The 19,981-nt window shown below is 43.4% G+C and overlaps 1 protein-coding gene across 1 annotated transcript in view; it reads left to right on the forward strand.

Moving 5' to 3' along the window:
- Positions 1–19,981, forward strand: part of LOC119975529 (centromere-associated protein E-like) — a 249,117-nt gene that overhangs the window by 60,964 nt on the left and 168,172 nt on the right. The window contains exons 8-11 of the mRNA XM_038815320.1: positions 1,138–1,173; positions 1,726–1,752; positions 17,729–17,764; positions 19,167–19,193. Of these exons, the coding sequence (XP_038671248.1) occupies positions 1,138–1,173; positions 1,726–1,752; positions 17,729–17,764; positions 19,167–19,193 (126 nt within the window). The remainder of the gene's footprint in view (positions 1–1,137; positions 1,174–1,725; positions 1,753–17,728; positions 17,765–19,166; positions 19,194–19,981) is intronic.

A 19,981-nucleotide genomic window follows, 5' to 3' on the forward strand; every position in this document is an offset into this window, starting at 1 on the left:
AGCATTGTGGATAGCACAATTGCTTCACATCTCCAGGGTCCCAGGTTCGATTCCGGCTTGGGTCACTGTCTGGGCGGAGTCTGCACATCCTCACCATGTATGGGTTTCCTCCGGGTGCTCCGGTTTCCTCCCACAGTCCAAAGATGTGCAGGTTAGGTGGATTCGCCATGATAAATTGCCCTTAGTGTCCTAAATTGCCCTTAGTGTTGGGTGGGGTTACAGGGTTATAGGGATAGGGTGGTGTTGGCCTTGGGTAGGGTGCTGTTTCCAAGAGCCGATGCAGACTCGGTGGGCCGAATGGCCTCTTTCTGCACTGTAAATTCTATGAAAGTCTATGAATTCTGGTGCATCGCCTGGAACATTCAGACTAGACTTGCGAAGTATTCAGCAACCTTTCCTAATGCAGAATATATTGTTTTCCGTTTGATATGTGACCTGTTTGTGCCTGTGCTGATGAGTGCAAGACAGTGTCTTCATTGGACAACAGCGGGCTGGGAAGAGGCTACTTTGAAGTTTTGAACATTCTGCGGTGTCCAGATACAGTGAAGAGGGAGGCGCTCTTATCCTTTTACGAGGAATCAAAACACAAATGCAAATAGACTGTAGTATTAATGGGGGTTAAGGGAATTTTGTTCGGCAGGATTGGTGCGGTGGAGATCCGCAGCTTGCTGCCCGAATCAGTCATAACTCTTAAAAGGAATACTAACATACAGCTCAATTGGTGTAACCAACAAGGCTAAATGCCAAGAGTTGTCTTCCTGTCTTATTAAATTGCTCTGCTGGCCGTCCAGCAAGAAAACTGACTCCTCTATTGCGAAGCTCTTTGATTCTATGACTCACACAAAATCAACACATTTCAGCATCGCAACCTAATAAAAAACAAGTTTTTTTCCGTAATTAAAGTTGTTTTCGTGCCAACAATGCACTCCTCGAAGTTTGTTTCCCTTGTTCTTTCAATGCAGAAACTCTGCAGTCCTGATATTTTAAATATCAGTACTGATTGTCCTTGACGTTTCTCCAATTAGAGATTATTCACTTTGGTTCATGAAGATGTCTTAAAATTAATTTTCGTTGTAGCCTAAAAGTATTGGGAAAACCGAGGAAAGCACAGCATAAAATATCTCACTTTTCTTTTAGAAAGCAACACGATTGATTCAGCTCTCGCTGAGAAAGGTGAGAAGGAAATCAGTTATTTATTTAAAGAAACGTTATTTTTAAGTGCGCGGGAATGACATAAAGCAAAGTCCACTTGCTCGGGAAAATACTTAAAGTTCTTAGTTCAGCCTGTTAACTTTCCATTTGAGTATAAAGATATTGCGATGCCCATAATTGTACTAAAGTGGTTAGCACTATCGCTTCACAGCTCCAGGTCCCAGGTTCGATTGCCGCCTTGGGTCACTGTCTCTGTGGAGTCTGCATGTTCTCCCTGTGTCTGCCTGGGTTACCTCCGGGTTCTCCGGTTTCCTCCCAGAAGTCCCCAATGACGTGCTGTTAGATAACGTGGACATTCTGAATTCTCTCTCAGTGTACACGAACAGGCGTTGGAATGTGTCAACTAGGGGTTTTTCCACAGTCAGTTCATTGCAGTGTTAATGTACGCCTACTTGTGACATTAGAAATTATTGTTATAACTACTCAAACCATTCTGTCCATTCGCTATTTTTGCAACAATGTATATTTATGAACACATAATGCTTCACGAGCTGCTATCTTCCTCTTCGACAGACAAAGCTCTCATTCAAAAAGACATAGGTAAATGTTTATTCGGATATTTTTCTGGGGAAATGTTTCATTTTAGGCAAATAATGGTTCACACTGATAATATGAGAAAACGATTTAATTTGATTTGAGCTGCATGGCACTGTTAGATATTCATTCTGTGCATTGCTTGGCAAGGCGTAAGGCGTTAAGTATTTTAACTAACACCAAATAAGCTATTGCGATAACGGGCACCAATATTACACCTCGGTACCCAATTAAAATGTCATTCCAGCTGTGTGAAACGTTGAATTAATACGTTTTTGTCACTTCTGAAGCAGTGGCGGGAAAGTTCACTTGGCCAGTTCCTCAGATGAGGAAATTGTCTTCTGGGTAAAGATGGAGCACGTTCGGCCTATGCCGCTTTGAGTTAAAAAGAATGATTGGTGCTCTTATTGTAAAATGATGGATTCTGATTGGACGTCCCATCTCTCAAGGGAGGGAGATGTTTTATTTTGGTGAAAGACCGAGCTAGATGACACTCCTTCATATAAGGAATTTTGAATTTATGGCAAAGATTAGGCTGAGATTCCGAATAGAGATCCTTCTGTTTTATTTTTCAGGGAAAGTTCCTACCCTGAGAGCAATGAAGACTGAGACATTTAAAATATTCAAATCTGTGTCAGAAAGGTTTTGATCATCAAGGCAATCCGTGTGGTCGGGTACAACCTTCACTTTTTCACTGGGCAGTGGATTCCACAGATTTATAACCGTTTGGGTAAGCGGGTTCCTCTTCAACTTGGTCCTAAATGTGCTTCCCTATATTTCTAGGCTGTGCCCCCAAGTTATAGTTTCACCCACCAGTGGAAATAACCTCCCTGCTTCTATCTGATCTATTCCATTCATAATTGTATATGTTCTGCTGAGATCACCCATCATTCTTCTAAATTCGGATGACTATAGTCCCAGTCAACAGTCTTGTCTCATAATCCAAACCTCTCAACACCGGAATCAACCTCGACAGTCTCCTCTGCACCCTCTCACCCCTCCCCAACTGCTCCCTCCCCCCCCCCCCCCCCCCCCCCCCCCCCCCCACACCACCACCACCACCAGTGCCAGTTCATCCTTTATTAACAGTAAGAATTGTTACAATACCAGGTTAAAGTCCAACAGGTTTGTTTCAAATCATTCGGAGCACAGCTCTTTCCTCAGGTGAATCAGGTCAGTCACCAGAGTAAGGAGCTGTGCTCCGAAAGCTAGTGATTCAAACAATCCTGTTGGATTACAACCTGGTGTTGTAACAATTCTTACTGTGTTCATCCCAGTTCAATGCCGCCATCTCCATATCTTTTCTTCAGTAAATAGTCCAGAACTGTGCACAATAGTTCAGCTATGGCCTCACCAGCACTCTTCACAGCTGCAACTTAACCCCGCCGTTATTAAACTCCATCCCTCGAGCAATGATGGGCTAATTTCATGTTGCCTTCTTAGATACATGCTGGACCTGCAAACCAATTGTTTGCCATCTATGCAGAAGGACACCCTGGCCCCTCTGCACAGCAGCTTCTACAATTGTTAAAATAAGAGTCCATTTTGCTGTAATTGCGACAAAAATGGACGACCTTACATTTACCAACATTGTACTTCATCTGCAAGACCCTTTCGACTCACTTAAACAATCTATATCCCTCTGCAGACTTTCAGTGTCCTCTTCAAACTTTACTCTACCGTTCATGTTAGTGTCATCTCCGAACTTTGACACATTACTCTTGGTCCCCAACTCGAACTCATGTGTGTAAACTGTAACAAATTGTGGTCCCAAAACTGATCACTCAGACAAACTACTCGCCACTGAATGCCAACCAGAAAAACGCCCATTTTCCCCCACTCTTTGCTTTCTTCCAGTTAACCAATCCTCTTTACGTGTCAATACATTACCCGTGACGCTGTGCACCATTATCTTATACAGGCTTTTGTGCAGCATCTTGTCGAATGCCTTCTGGAATCCGAAATACCCAGAGACACCACATCCAATTCTTCCTCGTTGTCCACCTCGCTCGTCATGTCCGCAAACAATTCCAATAAGCTAGTTAAACATGATCTGTCTTTCATGAATCCATGATGCGTCTGCCCACTGGGACAATTTCTCCCCAGATCTCTCGCTATTTCGTCCTTGATGATAGATTTTAGATGAAACATTCCTCAACTACGGAAGTTAACCAAACATGCCTTTAGATACCCGCCTTTTGTGTACTACGTTATTAAACAGTCACATCACATTTTCTATTTTCCAATCAGCCCGGACCGCCCTGGACTCCAGGGAATTTTGGAAATTACCACGAGCACATTTTCTGTTTCGCACGCCATCTATTTTAGTTCCCTGGGATGCCTCCCATCAGGGTCAGGAGACGTGTTTACCTTCAGCCCCATTCGCTTGCCGAACATTATCTCCTTCGTGACAATGATCGTTTTTAGGTTCTCTCCTGCCATAGCCTCCTTGTCATCAATTAATGACATGTAATGTGTGAAGACCGATACAAAACATCTTTTCAAGTCACGGCCATTTCCCCATTTCATAATATTCAATTCCGGTTCTCATCCTCTAAAGCACCAATGTTTAACTAATGCACTCATTTTCGCTTTATATATTTGTCGAAACCTTTGCTATCAGTTTTTATATTCTGAGCTCTTAATCTAATAATCCATCCTACTTTTCATTACAGCTTTTTTCGTGGCTTTCTGGTGACCTTTAAAGATTAATAATCCTTTAGTTACCCACTGCTCTTTGCCAACATGTATGTATTTTCTTTTATACACTCCTTTACGTCCTTAGATATCCATTGCAGATTATCCCTTTTCCTACAGTCCTTCCTTTTCACTGGTATACGGTTTTGCTGAGCAGTTTAAGAAAAAACTCTTTAAAAGTCCTCCGGTTTTTCTCAATTGTCCCTCCATAAAGTATTTCCTCCTAGTCTACCTTAGCCAACCGTTCTCCCATCCCATTTTAGTCTCCATTGTTTTCGAACAAGACATTGTTATTGGTTTTTATCTTCGCACTCTCCAGCTGTACATTAAATTCAACCATACCATGATCGCTGGTTCCTAGAGGATCCCTAACAATTGGATCATCCATTATTCCTGTATCGTTACACAGCACCGGATCTCAGATAGCTTGACCCCTCGTAGGTTCCGTTGCAAACTGTTTAAGGACACTATCCTGGATACATTATATGAAGCCCACTTCAAGGCTGCGTTGACCGACCTGGTTAAAATATCTCTTCATCGTTGCCATAATATTTTATATGCATCAGTTATTTCTTCATTCATTGACCACCCCACCATGAAGTTCGTAATTGGTGACCGTTGGACTATGCCTATACGCGCCTATTCTCCTTATTATTTCTAATGTTCACGCAAAAGGTTTCCAACATTTTCGCCACAGAACCCAGATCAGCTCTCACTACCACTCTGATGTCATCTTTAAATATCAGCGCTACAGCACCTCACTTAACTTCCTGTCTGTCCTTCCGAATAATCCGATAGCCCTTCACATTTAACTCGCAGTCGTTAGCAGCCTGCAACCACATCCCTGCAATGGCCACTAAACCATACTTATCAGCAATGATTTGAGCCGTCAAATCATTTACCTTCTTTGGAATGCTGCGAGCATTCAGGAAAAGTGTACCTATGCTATTTAGTTACCTTATTTTTGAATCCTAACACCTCCATCAATAACATCTCCTGACTTCTTCTTCCCTTTACCTTTTTAAATCAATTTCACTGTAGTTGACACCACCTCTCCACGTGCTAACCTGCTGCTTTGGTTTCTAAAAACATGGAAACATGGAAGCACTGAAACATAGAAACAAAGAAACATAGGAACATAGAAACATAGAAACACAGAAACATGAAAACATAGAAACACAGAGCATAGTTGCAGGAGTAGGCCATTCTGCCCTTTGATTCTTCACGAGCACGGTACCGTGGCACGGTGGTTAGCACAGCTGTCTCACAGCGCCAGGGATCAGGGAGCGATTCTGACCTAGGGTGACGGTCTGGATGGTGTTTGCAAATTCTTTCCGTGTATGCATGGGTTTCCTCCATTTGCTCCGGTTTCCTCCCAATGTCCAAAGATGTGTGTGAAGTGGGTTGGCCATGCATATTGCCCCTGTCCCCAAAGGTTAGGTGGGGTTACAGTGATATGACGGGGAATTGATGGCCTTTCAAATGGTCGGTACAGACTCGATAGGCTAAATGGCCTCTTTATAGAATGTAGGGATCCTATGATCATGGCTGATCATACAAATTCAGTATCCGACTTTCGCTACATCTCCGTACCCCTTGATTCCTTTAGGGACAAGGTCCACGTCCAGCTGCCTTTTGAATATATCCAACGAACTGGCTCCAACAGCTTACTGTGGGAGAGATTTCCACAACTTCACAACTCTCTAAGCGAAGAAGTTCTTCATTACTCAGTCGAGAATGGCTCAATCCGTATTCGTCGGCTGTGACCCCTATTTCTCGAAGTTGCCAACATCGGGAACTTTCTTCCCGCATCTATCCTGCCCAGTACCATCAGGATATATATGTCTATGAGATCGCCGCAAATTCTTCAAACTCCAGTGAGCCCAAGCCCAGTCAATCCAGTCATTCTTTATATATCAGTCCTGCCATTCCAGGAATTAGTCATGTGAACATTCTCTGGACACCCTCAACAGCATCTGCCTCAGTTCAAAACTGCACACATACTCAAGTTGGGATCTCACAAAGGCTCTTTATAATTACAGCAAGAATTCCCTGTTCCTATATTCAAATCCTCTCGCTATGAAGGGCAGCATGCCTTGAGCTTTCCTCACCACCTGCTGTATTGCATGGCAACCTTCCGCCATAGGCACACCATGACCCCCACGTCCCGTTGCACTTGCCATTTTCCTAAAGTGCCACCATTCAGATAATAATCTCCATTTCTGTTTTTTTGTTTTTAAATTAAGAGTACACAATTCATTTTCTTACCAATTAAGGGACAATTTAACATGGCTAATCCACGTACCCTGCATAGCTTTGATTTGTGGTGGTGAAACCCACGCAAACACGAGGAGAATGTGCAAACTCCACACGGACTGTGACCTGGAGCCGGGATTCAACACAGGAACTCGGCGCCGTGAGGCAGCAGTGCTACCCACTGAGCCACCGCGCTGCCCTGTCATTTCTGTTTTTGCCACCAATGTGGATAATCTCGCATTCATTCAGCCACAATATATTGCATTTTCCAAGTATTTGCCGACTGACCCAACCTGCCTAAGTCACCCTGCAACCTTCTTTGCATTCTCCTCACAGTACACACGGGCACCGAGCTTATTGTCGTCTGCACATTTAGAAATATTGCATGAAATTCCTTCGTCCAAATCATGAATGTAAACAGCTGGGGTCCCAGCACTGAATCCTTCGATACACCAATACTCACTGCCTGCCATGTTGAAAAGGAGCCGTTTATCCCCACTCTCTGCCAACCAATGCTCTGTCCACGCCAATATATTACCCCCAATACATGAGCTTTAATTGTGCTTTAATTGAGCAGAGAATCATTCGCCACTGCTCTCCGTTCAGAAAAATACCCTTCCACCGCTATCTCTCTTCCAGAACCAAGCCAGATATGTAGCCATCTCGGCAGCCCAACCCAAAGTCCACGGTATTTTACCTTTTGTACCATTCTGCCATGAGGAAACTTGTCAAACACCTTAATGAAATCTGTATAAACTACATCTGCAGCCCTTCCCTCCTCAATGTTCTCTCTCACCTCTTCAAAAAACGTAATCAAGTCGGTGAGACATGATCTTCCGTGGAAAGTTTCATGCTGCATATCAGTAACTAGTCCATTGTCGTCCAAATCTGCATATAACCTGCTCCTCATTATCTTTTCCGAAAGCCTCACTACCACTGATGTCAGGCTCACCAGACTGCAATTTATTGGATTATCGCAGCTTCCATTATGGAACATGGGAACACCATTGTCTATTATCCAGTCTACGCAACCTCGCTTGTGGTCCAAGAGGATGTTAAGATACCTGTTAAGGCCCTAGCTATTTCTATCCTTGCCTGCAGCGGTAACATGGGATAAATCCAGTCCGGCACCGGCGGGCTTGTCTATTTAGCTGCAATTTAGCATACATCTTTGTTATATTTACGTTCTCTCGAGAGTTCACACATCTAACCGTGACCTCAATATCAGTCATGTCCTTCTCCCTGGTGAATACCAGTACAAAGAACTAATTCAAGATTTCACCCACTTCCTGTGGTTCTACGCATAACTTCCCTCCGTTGTTGGTGAATGGGCCTACTCTTTCTCTTGATACCCTCCTGATCCCAATATATGCATGAAAGTCCTTGGGATTCTCCATGACCCTGCTTGCTGAAGACAGTTCGTGGCTCCATTTAGCTCTCCTAATTCCACCTTTAAGTTCCTCCCTTATTTCACTCTAATACTCAAGGACTGTTAATTTTTAGACCTATCGATTGCTTCCTTTTCCTTTTTGACTAAACATACGGACGGTCTCCACCTGAACCGATCTGGAACCAGTGTTCTAGCGAAGAGGATACATAGGGTGGTCAGTAGGACTTTAAACTTCTGAGTTGGGGGGAAGGGAAAGTGAAAGCGACAGGGAGCATGGAGTTAAATTGCAAGATACGCAGGAGGATAACATGTAGGCAGGTGGATTTAAGCTTGAGGCAGACTAGGAATGCAACAAAAAGGAAGGATAACTTTGGACATCTTAGGACTTCCAATATCTGTAATGATAAGAAAGTTAGCATTAAGGCACTTTACCTGAATGCTCGTAGCATTTGTAACAAAGTAGACGAACTAATGGCACAGATCATCGTGAATGATTATGATGTGGTAGGCATCACAGAGACATGGCTGCCGGGTGTTCAAGACTGGCAGTGAAACATCCAAGGATATACAACCTATCGAAAAGACAGGGAGGTGGGCCGAGGGGGTGGGGTTGCCTTGTTAGTTAAGAACAAAATTAAATCTATGGCACTAAACGACATAGAGTCGGATGATGTCGAGTCTGTGTGGGTAGAATTGAGGAACCACAAAGGCAAAAAGAAACATAATGGGAGTTATGTACAGACCTCCTAACAGTGGTCAGGACCAGGGGCGCAACATGTACCGGGAAATAGAAAAGGCATGTCAGAAAGGCAAGGTCACGGTGATCATGGGGGACTTCAATATGCAGGTGGATTGGGTAAATAACGTAGCCAGTGGATCCAAAGAAAAGGAATCATGGAATGCTTACAAGATGGCTTTTTGGAACAGCTTGTCATGGAGCCCACAAGGGAGCAGGCTATTCTGGACCTAGTGCTATGTAATGAACCAGACTTTATAAAATATCTTAAAGTAAGGGAACACTTAGGAAGCAGCGATCATAATATGGTTGAGTTCAGTCTGCAGTTTGAAAGAGAGAAGGCAAAATCGGATGTAATGGTGTTACAGTTAAATAAAGGTAATTACGAGGGCATGAGAGAGGAACTGGCGAAAATCGACTGGAAGCAGACCCTAGTGGGGAAGACAGTAGAGCAAAAATGGCAGGAGTTTATATGCATAATTGAGGACACTGTACAGAGATTCATCCCCCAGTAAAGAAAGATTATCCGGGGAATGATTAGACAGCCATGGCTGACAAAGGAGGTCAGGAAATGTATCAAAGAAAAAGAGAGAACCTATAAAGTGGCCAAAAGCACTGGGAAATCAGAAGATTGGGAAGGCTACAAAAACAAACAGAGGTTAACAAAGAGACAAATAAGGAAGGAGAGGATCAAATATCAAGGCAGGCTAGCCAGTAATATAAGAAATGATAGTAAAAGTTTATTTCAATACATAAGAAACAAACGACAGGCCGAAGTAGACATTGGGCCAATTCAAACTGATTCTGGAAGGCTAGTGATGGGAGACGAGGAAATGGCTGGAGGACTTAATAAGTACTTTGCGTCTGTCTTCACAGTGGAAGACATGAGTAATATCCCAAAAATTATAAAGGGTCAGGGGGCTGAGTTGAGTATGGTTGCCATTACAAAACAGATGGTGCTAAAAAAGCTAAAAGGTCTTAAAATTGAGGAATCTCCTGGCCCTGATGGGCTACATCCTAGAGTTCTGAGGGAGGTGGCTGAAGAAATAGCGGAAGCGTTGGTTGAGATCTTTCAAAAATCACTGGAGTCAGGGAAAGTCCCGGACGATTGGAAGATCGCTGTTGTAACCCCCTTGTTCAAGAAAGGATCAAGACAAAAGATGGAAAATTATAGGCCAATTAGCCTAACATCGGTTGTTGGTAAAATTCTAGAATCGATCGTTAAGGATGAGATTTCTAAATTCTTGGAAGAGCAGGGTCGGATTAGAACAAGTCAACATGGATTTAGTAAGGGGAGGTCGTGCCTGACGAACCTGTTAGAATTCTTTGAGGAGGTGACAAGTAGATTAGACTAGGGAAACCCGGTGGATGTGGTCTATGTGAATTTCCAAAAGGCCTTTGATAAGGTGCCACACAGGAGGCTGCTGAGTAAGGTGAGGGCCCATGGTGTTCGAGGTGAGCTACTGGCATGGGTTGAGGATTGGCTGTCTGACAAAAGGCAGAGAGTTGAGATAAAAGGTTCTTTTTCAGAATGGCAGCCGGTGACCAGCGGTGTCCCACAGGGTTCAGTGTTGGGGCCGCAGCTGTTCACCATATATATTAATGATCTGGATGAAGGGACTGGGGGCATTCTAGCGAAGTTTGCCGATGATACGAAGTTAGGTGGTCAGGCAGTTAGTGCTGAGGAAGTGGGGAGGCTGCAGAAGGATCTAGACAGTTTGGGAGAGTGGTGCAGGAAATGGCTGATGCAATTCAACGTGAGAAAATGTGAGGTCTTGCACTTTGGGAAAAAAGAATCAAAGCATAGACTACTTTCTAAGCGGTGAGGAAATTCATAATGCCAAAGTACAAAGTGATCTGGGAGTGCTAGTCGAGGATTCCCTAAAGGTAAACATGCAGGTTGAATCCGTGATTAAGAAAGCGAATGCAATGTTGTCATTTATCTCAAGAGGGTTGAAATATAAAAGCAGCGATGAGCTACTGAGCATTTATAAGGCTCTGGTTAGGCCCCATTTGGAATACTGTGTCCAGTTTTGGGCCCCACATCTCAGGAAGGACATATTGGCAATGGAGCGTGTCCAGCGTAGATTCACACGGATGATCCCTGGAATGGCGGGTCTAACATATGAGGAACGGCTGAGGATCCTGGGATTGTATTCATTGGAGTTTAGAAGGTTAAGGGGAGATCTAATAGAAACTTACAAGATAATACATGGCTTAGAAAGGGTGGACGCAAAGAAACTGTTTCCGTTAGGCGAGGAGACGACGAGCCGTGGGCACAGCCTTAGAATTAGAGGGGGTAAATTCAGAACAGAAATGCGGAGACATTTCTTCAGCCAGAGAGTGGTGGGCCTGTGGAATTCATTGCCGCGGAGTGCAGTGGAGGCCGGGATGCTAAATGGCTTCAAGGCAGAGATAGATAAATTCTTGATGTCGCGAGGAATTAAGGGCTACGGGGAGAATGCTGGTAGGTGGAGTTGAAATGCCCATCAGCCATGATTGAATGGCGGAGTAGACTCGATGATCCGAATGGCCTTACTTCCACTCCTATATCTTATGGTCTTATGGTCTTATGGTCTTATACAGTTTCCCTTGTCATCCATGGTTTCCGAATGTTGTCATTGGTATCCTTACGTTGTTCGGGAAATGACTGCCCTGCACTTCAATTAACTGGCCTTCAAATGTCTCCTACATGTCAGCCATCGATTATGCCCTCAATTGGCCGCTCCCAATCCATATTCCCCAGCGCCTGTCTGATTGGGATATAATTGGCCCTCTTCCAATTAAGCACTCTCATCAGCGAGCCGAAATATTATGGAATTATTGTGGGTAATGCCGAAATGCTCCCCGGCTGAAACACCAATCACTTAGCCTGGCTCATTCCCCAATACCAAGTCGAGCATGGATCCTCCCTAGTTAGATTATTAACGTAGTGAATCAGACAGACCTTCTGGACACATCTAACAAATTGCACTTTATCTGAGCCCCTGGCTGTAACAGATTATCAATGATTAAAGGGGGGGGGGGGGGAGTTAAAGTCCCCATCAGAACTTCACTGTTTCTTTCACAACTTTTCTGTATCTGAATGCGCAACAGCTCCTCTGTTAGGTGGTCTATGCTGCAAGCCAAATATTGTGTTTTCACGCTTCGTAATATTGAGATTCACCCATAATGCCTCACTTTAAATCCCTCCAATGCGCCCTCCCTCACCACAACTATGACCTGCTCCTTTCTCACCAATACATCAAGACCACCTCTTTTGTCCCCCCCCCCCTTATCTCCCGTCTTAAACGACGATATCCCGAAAGGAAAAGCAGACAGTGCGGCCCCACCTTTAACCATGTCTCCGTAATTGCAAATACATCCTAATTGCACTTAGAAATCTAGGTTCTCAGTTCTCCTGCCTTAACTGTTATACATTTTGCGTTGAAGCAAACACACTCAAGACCAACTGCCCCGCTGAGCCCTGCGACTTCCCTTTGCCTGCTCTTACTCTGCGCTATGTTTATCTGAGTCTCACATTTTTTCCGTCTCGACACTTGTTACCTTCTGTTCCGGTTCCACCCAGCTGCCAAACTAGATTAAACTATCCCGAACAGCAATAGAAAGCCTCCCGGACAGGGTATGGGTGCCCCTCCAGTTCAGGTACAACTCATGCTTCAGGCACAGTTCGCACTTTCCTCAAAAGACATCCCAATGATCCACGTGTCTCAAGCCCTCCCTCTGACACCATCTCTCCAGCCACGTGTACGACTGTGGCAATGCAGCAATCCTGTGATTACACCCCTGGAGGTCTTACTTTTGAGCTTCCGACCTAACTCCATGAATTGGCTTTGCAGGACCTCTTCCCACTTCCTACGTATGTTATTAGTACCAATGTGGACAATACCATCTGTCTGTTTACCGTGCTGTTTCATAATTCCCGATATTCGTTCAGAGGCATCCAGAACTTTGGCACCAGGGTGGCAACACACCGGGTTGGAGTCCTGTTTGCGGCCACAGAAACGACTGTCTGTGCTCCGACTTTCGAATGCATATCCATTACACCACTTTAATACAAAATACCTTGTTTATAACCACGCTTGCTATAATTAACAAACCCTCACCTAATCAAAACAATTGTGTTTCCTACTGTGTAAAATAGGAAGCCATATGTAATAGAGCAGAAATCGGCAATCGGGCGCGGTCTCCCATGAGATAAGACCAGAGCAACCGTGGTTTTGACATTTCCAAGTATTTGCCGACTGACCCAACCTGTCTAAGTCACCCTGCAGCCTTCTTTGCATTCTCCTCACAGCAAACACAGGCACCGAACTTATTATCGTCTGCACATTTAGAAATATTGCATGCAATTCCTTTGTCCAAATCATGAATGTAAACAGCTGGGGTCCCAGCACTGAATCCTTCGATACACGAATACTCACTGCCTGCCATTCTGAAAAGGAGCCTTTTATTCGCGCTCTCTGCCAACCAGTTCTCTATCCACGCCAATATCTTACCCCCAATGCCATGAGATTTAATTGTGCTTTAATTGACAGGAGGATCAATCGCCACTGCTCTCCGTTCAGAAAATCACCCTTCCACCGCTATCTCTCTCTTCCAGAACCGAGCCGGATATGTAGCCATCTCGGCAGCCCAACCCAAAGTCCACGGTATTTTACATTTTGTACCAGTCTGCCATGAGGAAACTTGTCAAACACCTTAATGAAATCTGTATAAACTACATCTGCAGCCCGTCCCTCATCAATGTTCTCTCTCACCTCTTCAGAAAACGTAATCAAGTCGGTGAGACATGATCTTCCGTGCACAAATCCATGCTGCATATCACTAACTAGTCCATTGTCCTCCAAATCTGCATATATCCACTCCTCATTATCTTTTCCAAAAGCCTCACTACCACTGATGTCAGGCTCACCAGACTGCAATTTATTGGATTATCGCAGCTTCCTTTATGGAACATGGGAACACCATTGGCTATTCTCCAGTCTACGCAACCTCGCTTGTGGTTCAAGAGGATGTTAGGATACCTGTTAAGACCCTAGCTATTTCTATCCTTTCCTGCAGCGGTGATATGGGATAAATCCAGTTCGGCACCGGCGGGCTTATCTACTTACCTGCAATTTAGCATACTTCTTTGTTATATTTACGTTCTCTCGAGAGTTCACACATCTATCCGTGACCTCAATATCCGCCATGTCCTTCTCCCTGGTGAATACCTGTACAAAGAACTAATTCAAGATTTCACCCACTTCCTGTGGTTCTACGCATAACTTCCCTCCATTGTTGGTGAATGGGCCTACTCTTTCACTTGATACCCTCTTGATCCTAATATATGCATGAAAGTCCTTGGGATTCTCCATGACCATGCTTGCTGAAGACAGTTCATGGCTCCATTTAGCTCTCCTAATTCCACTTTTAAGTTCCTTCCTTATTTCACTGTAATCCTCAAGGACTGTTAGTTTTTAGACCTATCGATTGCTTCCTTTTTCTTTTTGACTAAACATACAGTTTCCCTTGTCATCTATGTTTTCCGAATGAAATGAAATGAAAAATGTTGTCATTGGTATCCTTACGTTGTTCGGGAAAAGACTGCCCTGCACTTCAATTAACTGGCCTTCAAATGTCTCCTACATGTCAGCCATCGATTATGCCCTCAATTGACCGGTCCCAATCCATATTCCCCAGCGCCTGTCTGATTGGGATATAATTGGCCCTCTTCCAATTAAGCACTCTCATCAGCGTGCCGAAATATTATGGAATTATGGTGGTTAAAGCCGAAATGCTCGCCGGGCTGAAAAACCAATCACTTAGCCTGGCTCATTCCCCAATACCAAGTCGAGCATGGATCCTCCCTAGTTAGATTATTAACATACTGAATCAGACAGACCTTCAGGCCACATCTAACAAATTGCTCTTTATCTGAGCCCCTGGCTGTAACAGATTATCAATGATTAATGGGGGGAGTTAAAGTCCCCATCAGAACTACGCTGTTTCTTTCACACCTTTTCTGTATCTGAATGCGCAACAGGTCCTCTGTTAGGTGGTCTATGCTGCAAGCCATATATTGTGTTTACACCCTTCGTAATATTGAGATTCACCCATAATGCCTCACTTTAAATCCCTCCAATGCGCCCTCCCTCACCACAACTGTGACCTGCTCGTTACTCACCAATACATCAACACCAACTCTTTTGTCCCCCCCCCCCTTATCTCCCGTCTTAAACGACGATATCCCGGAAGGATAAGCAGCCGGTGCGACCCCACCTTTAACCATGTCTCCGTAATTGCAAATACATCCTAATTGCAGGTTAGGCTGTCAGTTCTCCTGCCTTAACTGTTATACATCTTGCGTTGAAGCAAACACACTCAAGACCAACTGCCCCGCTGAGCCCTGCGACTTCCCTTTGCCTGCTCTTACTCTCCGCTATGTTTAACTGAGTCTCACATTTTTCCCGTCTCGACACTTGTTACTTTCTGTTCCGGTTCCACCCAGCTGCCAAACTTGATTAAACTATCCCGAACAGCAATAGAAAGCCTCCCGGACAGGTTATGGGTGCCCCTCCAGTTCAGGTACAACTGATGCTTCATGCACAGTTCGCACTTTCCTCAAACGACATCCCAGTGATCCACCTGTCTCAAGCCCACACTTGGACACCATCTTTCTAGCCACTGTGGCAATGCAGCAATCCTGTGATTACTCTCCTGGAGGTCATACTTTTGAGCCTCCGACCTAACTCCTGAATTGCCTTTGCAATTCCTATCTATGTTATTAGTACCAATGTGCACAATACCATCTGTCTGTTTACCCTCCTGTTTCATAATTCCCGACATTCGTTCAGATGCATCCAGAACTTTGGCACCAGGGAGGCAACACGCCGGGTTGGAGTCCTATTTACGGCCACAGAAACGACTGTCTGTTCTCCGACTTTCGAATGCATGTCCATTATTCCACTTGAATTCTAAATACCTTCTTTATAACCACTCTTGCTATAATTGACAGTCCCTCACCAAATCAAAGCAATTGTGTTTCCTGCTGTGTAAAAAAAAGGACGCCATATGAAATAGAGCAGAAATCGGCAATCGGACGCGGTCTCCCATGAGATAAGAAGGTAGCAACCGTGGTTTCGACATTTACTCCAATTTCCTTCCTGTCCTTTATATTCCTTGACTGATTTCTCGATGAAAATATGCCTAACACAGCCTTGACGATAGCCAATGATTCAATCTGAACTCGTCTTTGTGAATGATTTCCAAAGAGAAAATAGCCTCTGAGGAAAGCGATACCACCTCATCTTCGTCAAAAATCGGAACACCCATACGGATATCCTCCGTTCTCCTTATAGTATATATAGATGTTTCATCACCTTCCTCATTGTCCGCTGCAGCTGCATGGTAAAATTTTATGATCGATTTGCAAGGATTCGCGGATCACTCTGTGACATATTCTGCAGCACCGCCGCAATTAAATCATGTTCTTTCCTCTATTCTCCGTGACACATTCTGCATTACTTTTTCTCCTGTTTTATTCAATCTGCCATCCTTTGCACATTCACTTAACTTATCTACTTATAACACTTTCAGTCCGCCTCACAACTTGATTACATGCCACACTGACCATGGTCGGCATATTTTGCTGCATCATCCTCCCTCCAAGACAATATTATAAATCGCACAGAGCTGTGAGTCCAGCAATCATCCACATCCACTAATTACAATATGCCACACGGAAAATGACCAGCTTAATAAATGTCCTGTTTGCTATTCTTTATCCAGTATTCTATTCATGATCAAACATCATCTCAGACATTAAGAGATCTTGTCCTTTGCAGTATTTTTTCATGTGGCACCGTATCTAATTATTTTGAAAATCCAAATGTACTCCATTTATTTGCACCGTTTAAAATGTTACATCACCCAAATAAAATTTAGAGAGTTGTGAAACACGACTTCCCTTTCACAAAACTATTTGCAACTGGCTACTTGCATTATCGTTCCCCAAACGCCCTGCTATTATTTTCATAATAATTGATTCGAATATTTCCCAACAACGGATGATTAGCAAAGTGCCGTGCAGTTTCCTGCATTTTGGTCCCCTCCTTTCTTGAGTATGGATGTGGAAGATGGACGGTCCGTTTTACCAACTACTGTGTCTACTTTTACCTTCAAAATTAATCGGTTGAATTGGGTTTCACAACATGTTGACCAAGCACTGGACACAATTTAAGGCTCATCCACAAGTTAACTACACTCATCTCAGTCCTGTTTCCCGTACTCACCTCACGACTCAAGACTCATGTTTTCGTACCATCCACACACTACACCTGAAAATTCATTGCACCCTTCGTCAGTCTTGGATGCTCTGTCGATAATGCGACCAATGTTCTCGTCAAATATAGCTGTTATTTTTTTCAGTTTACATTTTGTAGTACTGGTGTGCGTCCTGTTTCAATAACTAATATTCTAGATAAATGACTGCGATAGATAATTGCCAAGTGTATACATGTCTAATAATAGAATCCACTGTTGTTTCTGCTGACCAATAGAAAATTAACGTTGTCACCATTTCTTCTCTGAGTTTCCCAATTTCATTGAGTATTTTGCAACTATAGGCAAATGTAAATTATTCTACTGAAATCAGTTTAGCTAAATAACGAAATTTGTATTTTTTACGGTGAACACTCACTGAACATAAATTAGTAATAGTGAGAGGTACAGCCGGACGTTTGCAACACATCGTAGGACTGATTTGTGAAATGTTCTAGTTCAGACAGTCAGAGTGCGCAAATAAAAAATATAGCTGCCTTCAGAATTATAACATTAACAGACCGAGATTGAGAACAGAATTTGACATTGGGGTATGTCTCACATTATGTAAAATCTGAAATATTATGACTCTTTAACAGAAATTCAAAAACTGACCCATTCTCTGAAGCAAGCAGGTACGATGTGCATCCTTCGTTAGTGTATTAAACTGTATTCGTGTATTTTAATTCAATTGGAAACACTTTATTTAAATTGCCATGCGAAGTCAAATCTTGTGTGTCTTTCTTCAACCAATTCTCTTGATGGACTTAAACATCGAGAATCGAATATTCCAGCATGATCGAATGGTTAAATCAATCCTATGTAAGCAACTAACAGATGGGTGACGTAGGGATTTATGGATGGACTGATGGACGGGCGAACGGATGGACGGATCAAAGGGTGGACGCATGAACGGACGGATGCAACAATGGATGGATGGATGGATAGACGGATGGATGGACAGATGGATGAATGAATGGATTGATGGATGGATAGACGGATGGATGTGCGGATGGAAGAATGGTTGGATGTACGGACATACGGAAAGACACAGATGGACGGATGGATGGACGGACGATGAACGGACGGACGGAAGGATGAACGGATGGACGGATGAATGGATGGATGGATGGAGATAGATGCATGGAGGGACGGACAGATTGAGAGATGGAGAGATGGACAGGCGGTCAGATTGAAGTATGGAAAGTTGCATAGGCGCTCAGATTGATAGAAGGGCAGATGGATGGACAGGAGGGACAACTATATGGATTGAACGAAAAAGGGAAGGGATGAACGACTGGAGGAGCAAAGGACCTGAGGGACCAAGGACTAGAGGATAAAAGGAAATTTAAAATGCACTTAGACACATAGGAGCTGGGACTCTGGTGTCCACCACTAGTCTCCCCTCCTCCCTCCCCAACCTACATCTGCGCCAATCCAAATCATACAACACTGTTACCCCTTCAAAAATCATGCCAGGAAACTTTCGTAGGATTTAGAATGGTAATCCCTGGAGTCAGGACCTTTCCCGTCAGCACTTCCCAGAATTTGAACGAGTCACACGGAAGTTGTCAAACTGACAAACAAAACTTTTGTACATCTTTCAAAAAAATAAAGTGATGAACACTTGCAGAAATAGAACGTGAAAGCGACAACCCTTTGTCAAATATTACACCTCCTGATAATCCTTATACTGTTCCTTTGCATGACACCAGGGGATGAGGAGAGCAGCCTCACAGCACCAAGGACACGGGTTGAATTCCGTCCATGGTGATTATCTGTGTTGAGTCTGCCCATTTTCTGCATTGATTTGCACAATTGTCCTCCCACAAGGTTAGATGGATTTGAAACTCTAAGTTTTCTAGTGTCTCGTAGGTGGGGTTAAACGGATCGGGAGTGCACATGTGTATAGCACTCTTTCAGAACGTCGGTGCAGACCTTCTTTCTGCTCCACACTGCTTATATTGTTCTATGCAAAAAAAAACATGAATATACTTCCTGGTTTCTTAACCTGAAATGAAACTTTTTCTGCCTCAGAAAAAAGAATCAGTGAGCAAGATAAAGGTAAGTCTTAGAAATAATTTGGCTTATTTTATAATGTATTTTAATGTCGCAAAATGTTGTTCAATGTCAATTTGCAAAATGGGTCCACGTGGTTGAATCTTCATATTCATACCATATTCATATTCATATTCATTACCTTATTCATTGGCAGCTGGATATCGGAAAGTGGTTACTCTCATGAACCAAATAAACATTAATTTTAAGACGTTGCATACTTGTTGAGTAATAGCGTCACTGCATTGATTGTACCTTACACAAATTGCCCAAAATTCCGATCCAAAATAGCGTCAAAATGATAAAGTCTATTTTCCTCTAACAGACAGTATAATTTTGGACTCAGGTGTCTCTCTTTGTAGCAAATTATGAATATGGAAAGTAAAATAGAAATTTCGAGTTCCTGCCGTTTTAGGCAAATGAGATGATCTTCGCCACTATATGTTTGACAAAGTTCATTCTTTCCAAATTCGAAATCAATACAGCTGCCACACTAATATAATCCTGTCAAAATCTTTTCTAACTCATTCGGAAGTGATCTGCCGAAATTGGTCAGATTTACTGGCTATTAAGAATCTTCAAGTTTACTCCATATCTTTATTTTTGGGAAAATTGCAATCTTACCGCCTTAAACAAACATAGCATTTACAGTGCAGAAGGAGGCCATTCGGCCCATTGAGCCTGCACCGACTCTTGGAAGAGCACCGTACCCAAGCCGACACCTTTCCCCTATCCCCATAACCCAGTAGCCCCACCCAACATTGAGGGCAATTTGGACATTAAGGGCAATTTAG

This window comes from Scyliorhinus canicula, chromosome 13, assembly GCF_902713615.1.
Source record: "Scyliorhinus canicula chromosome 13, sScyCan1.1, whole genome shotgun sequence".
Classification (NCBI taxonomy): Eukaryota; Metazoa; Chordata; class Chondrichthyes; order Carcharhiniformes; family Scyliorhinidae; genus Scyliorhinus; species Scyliorhinus canicula.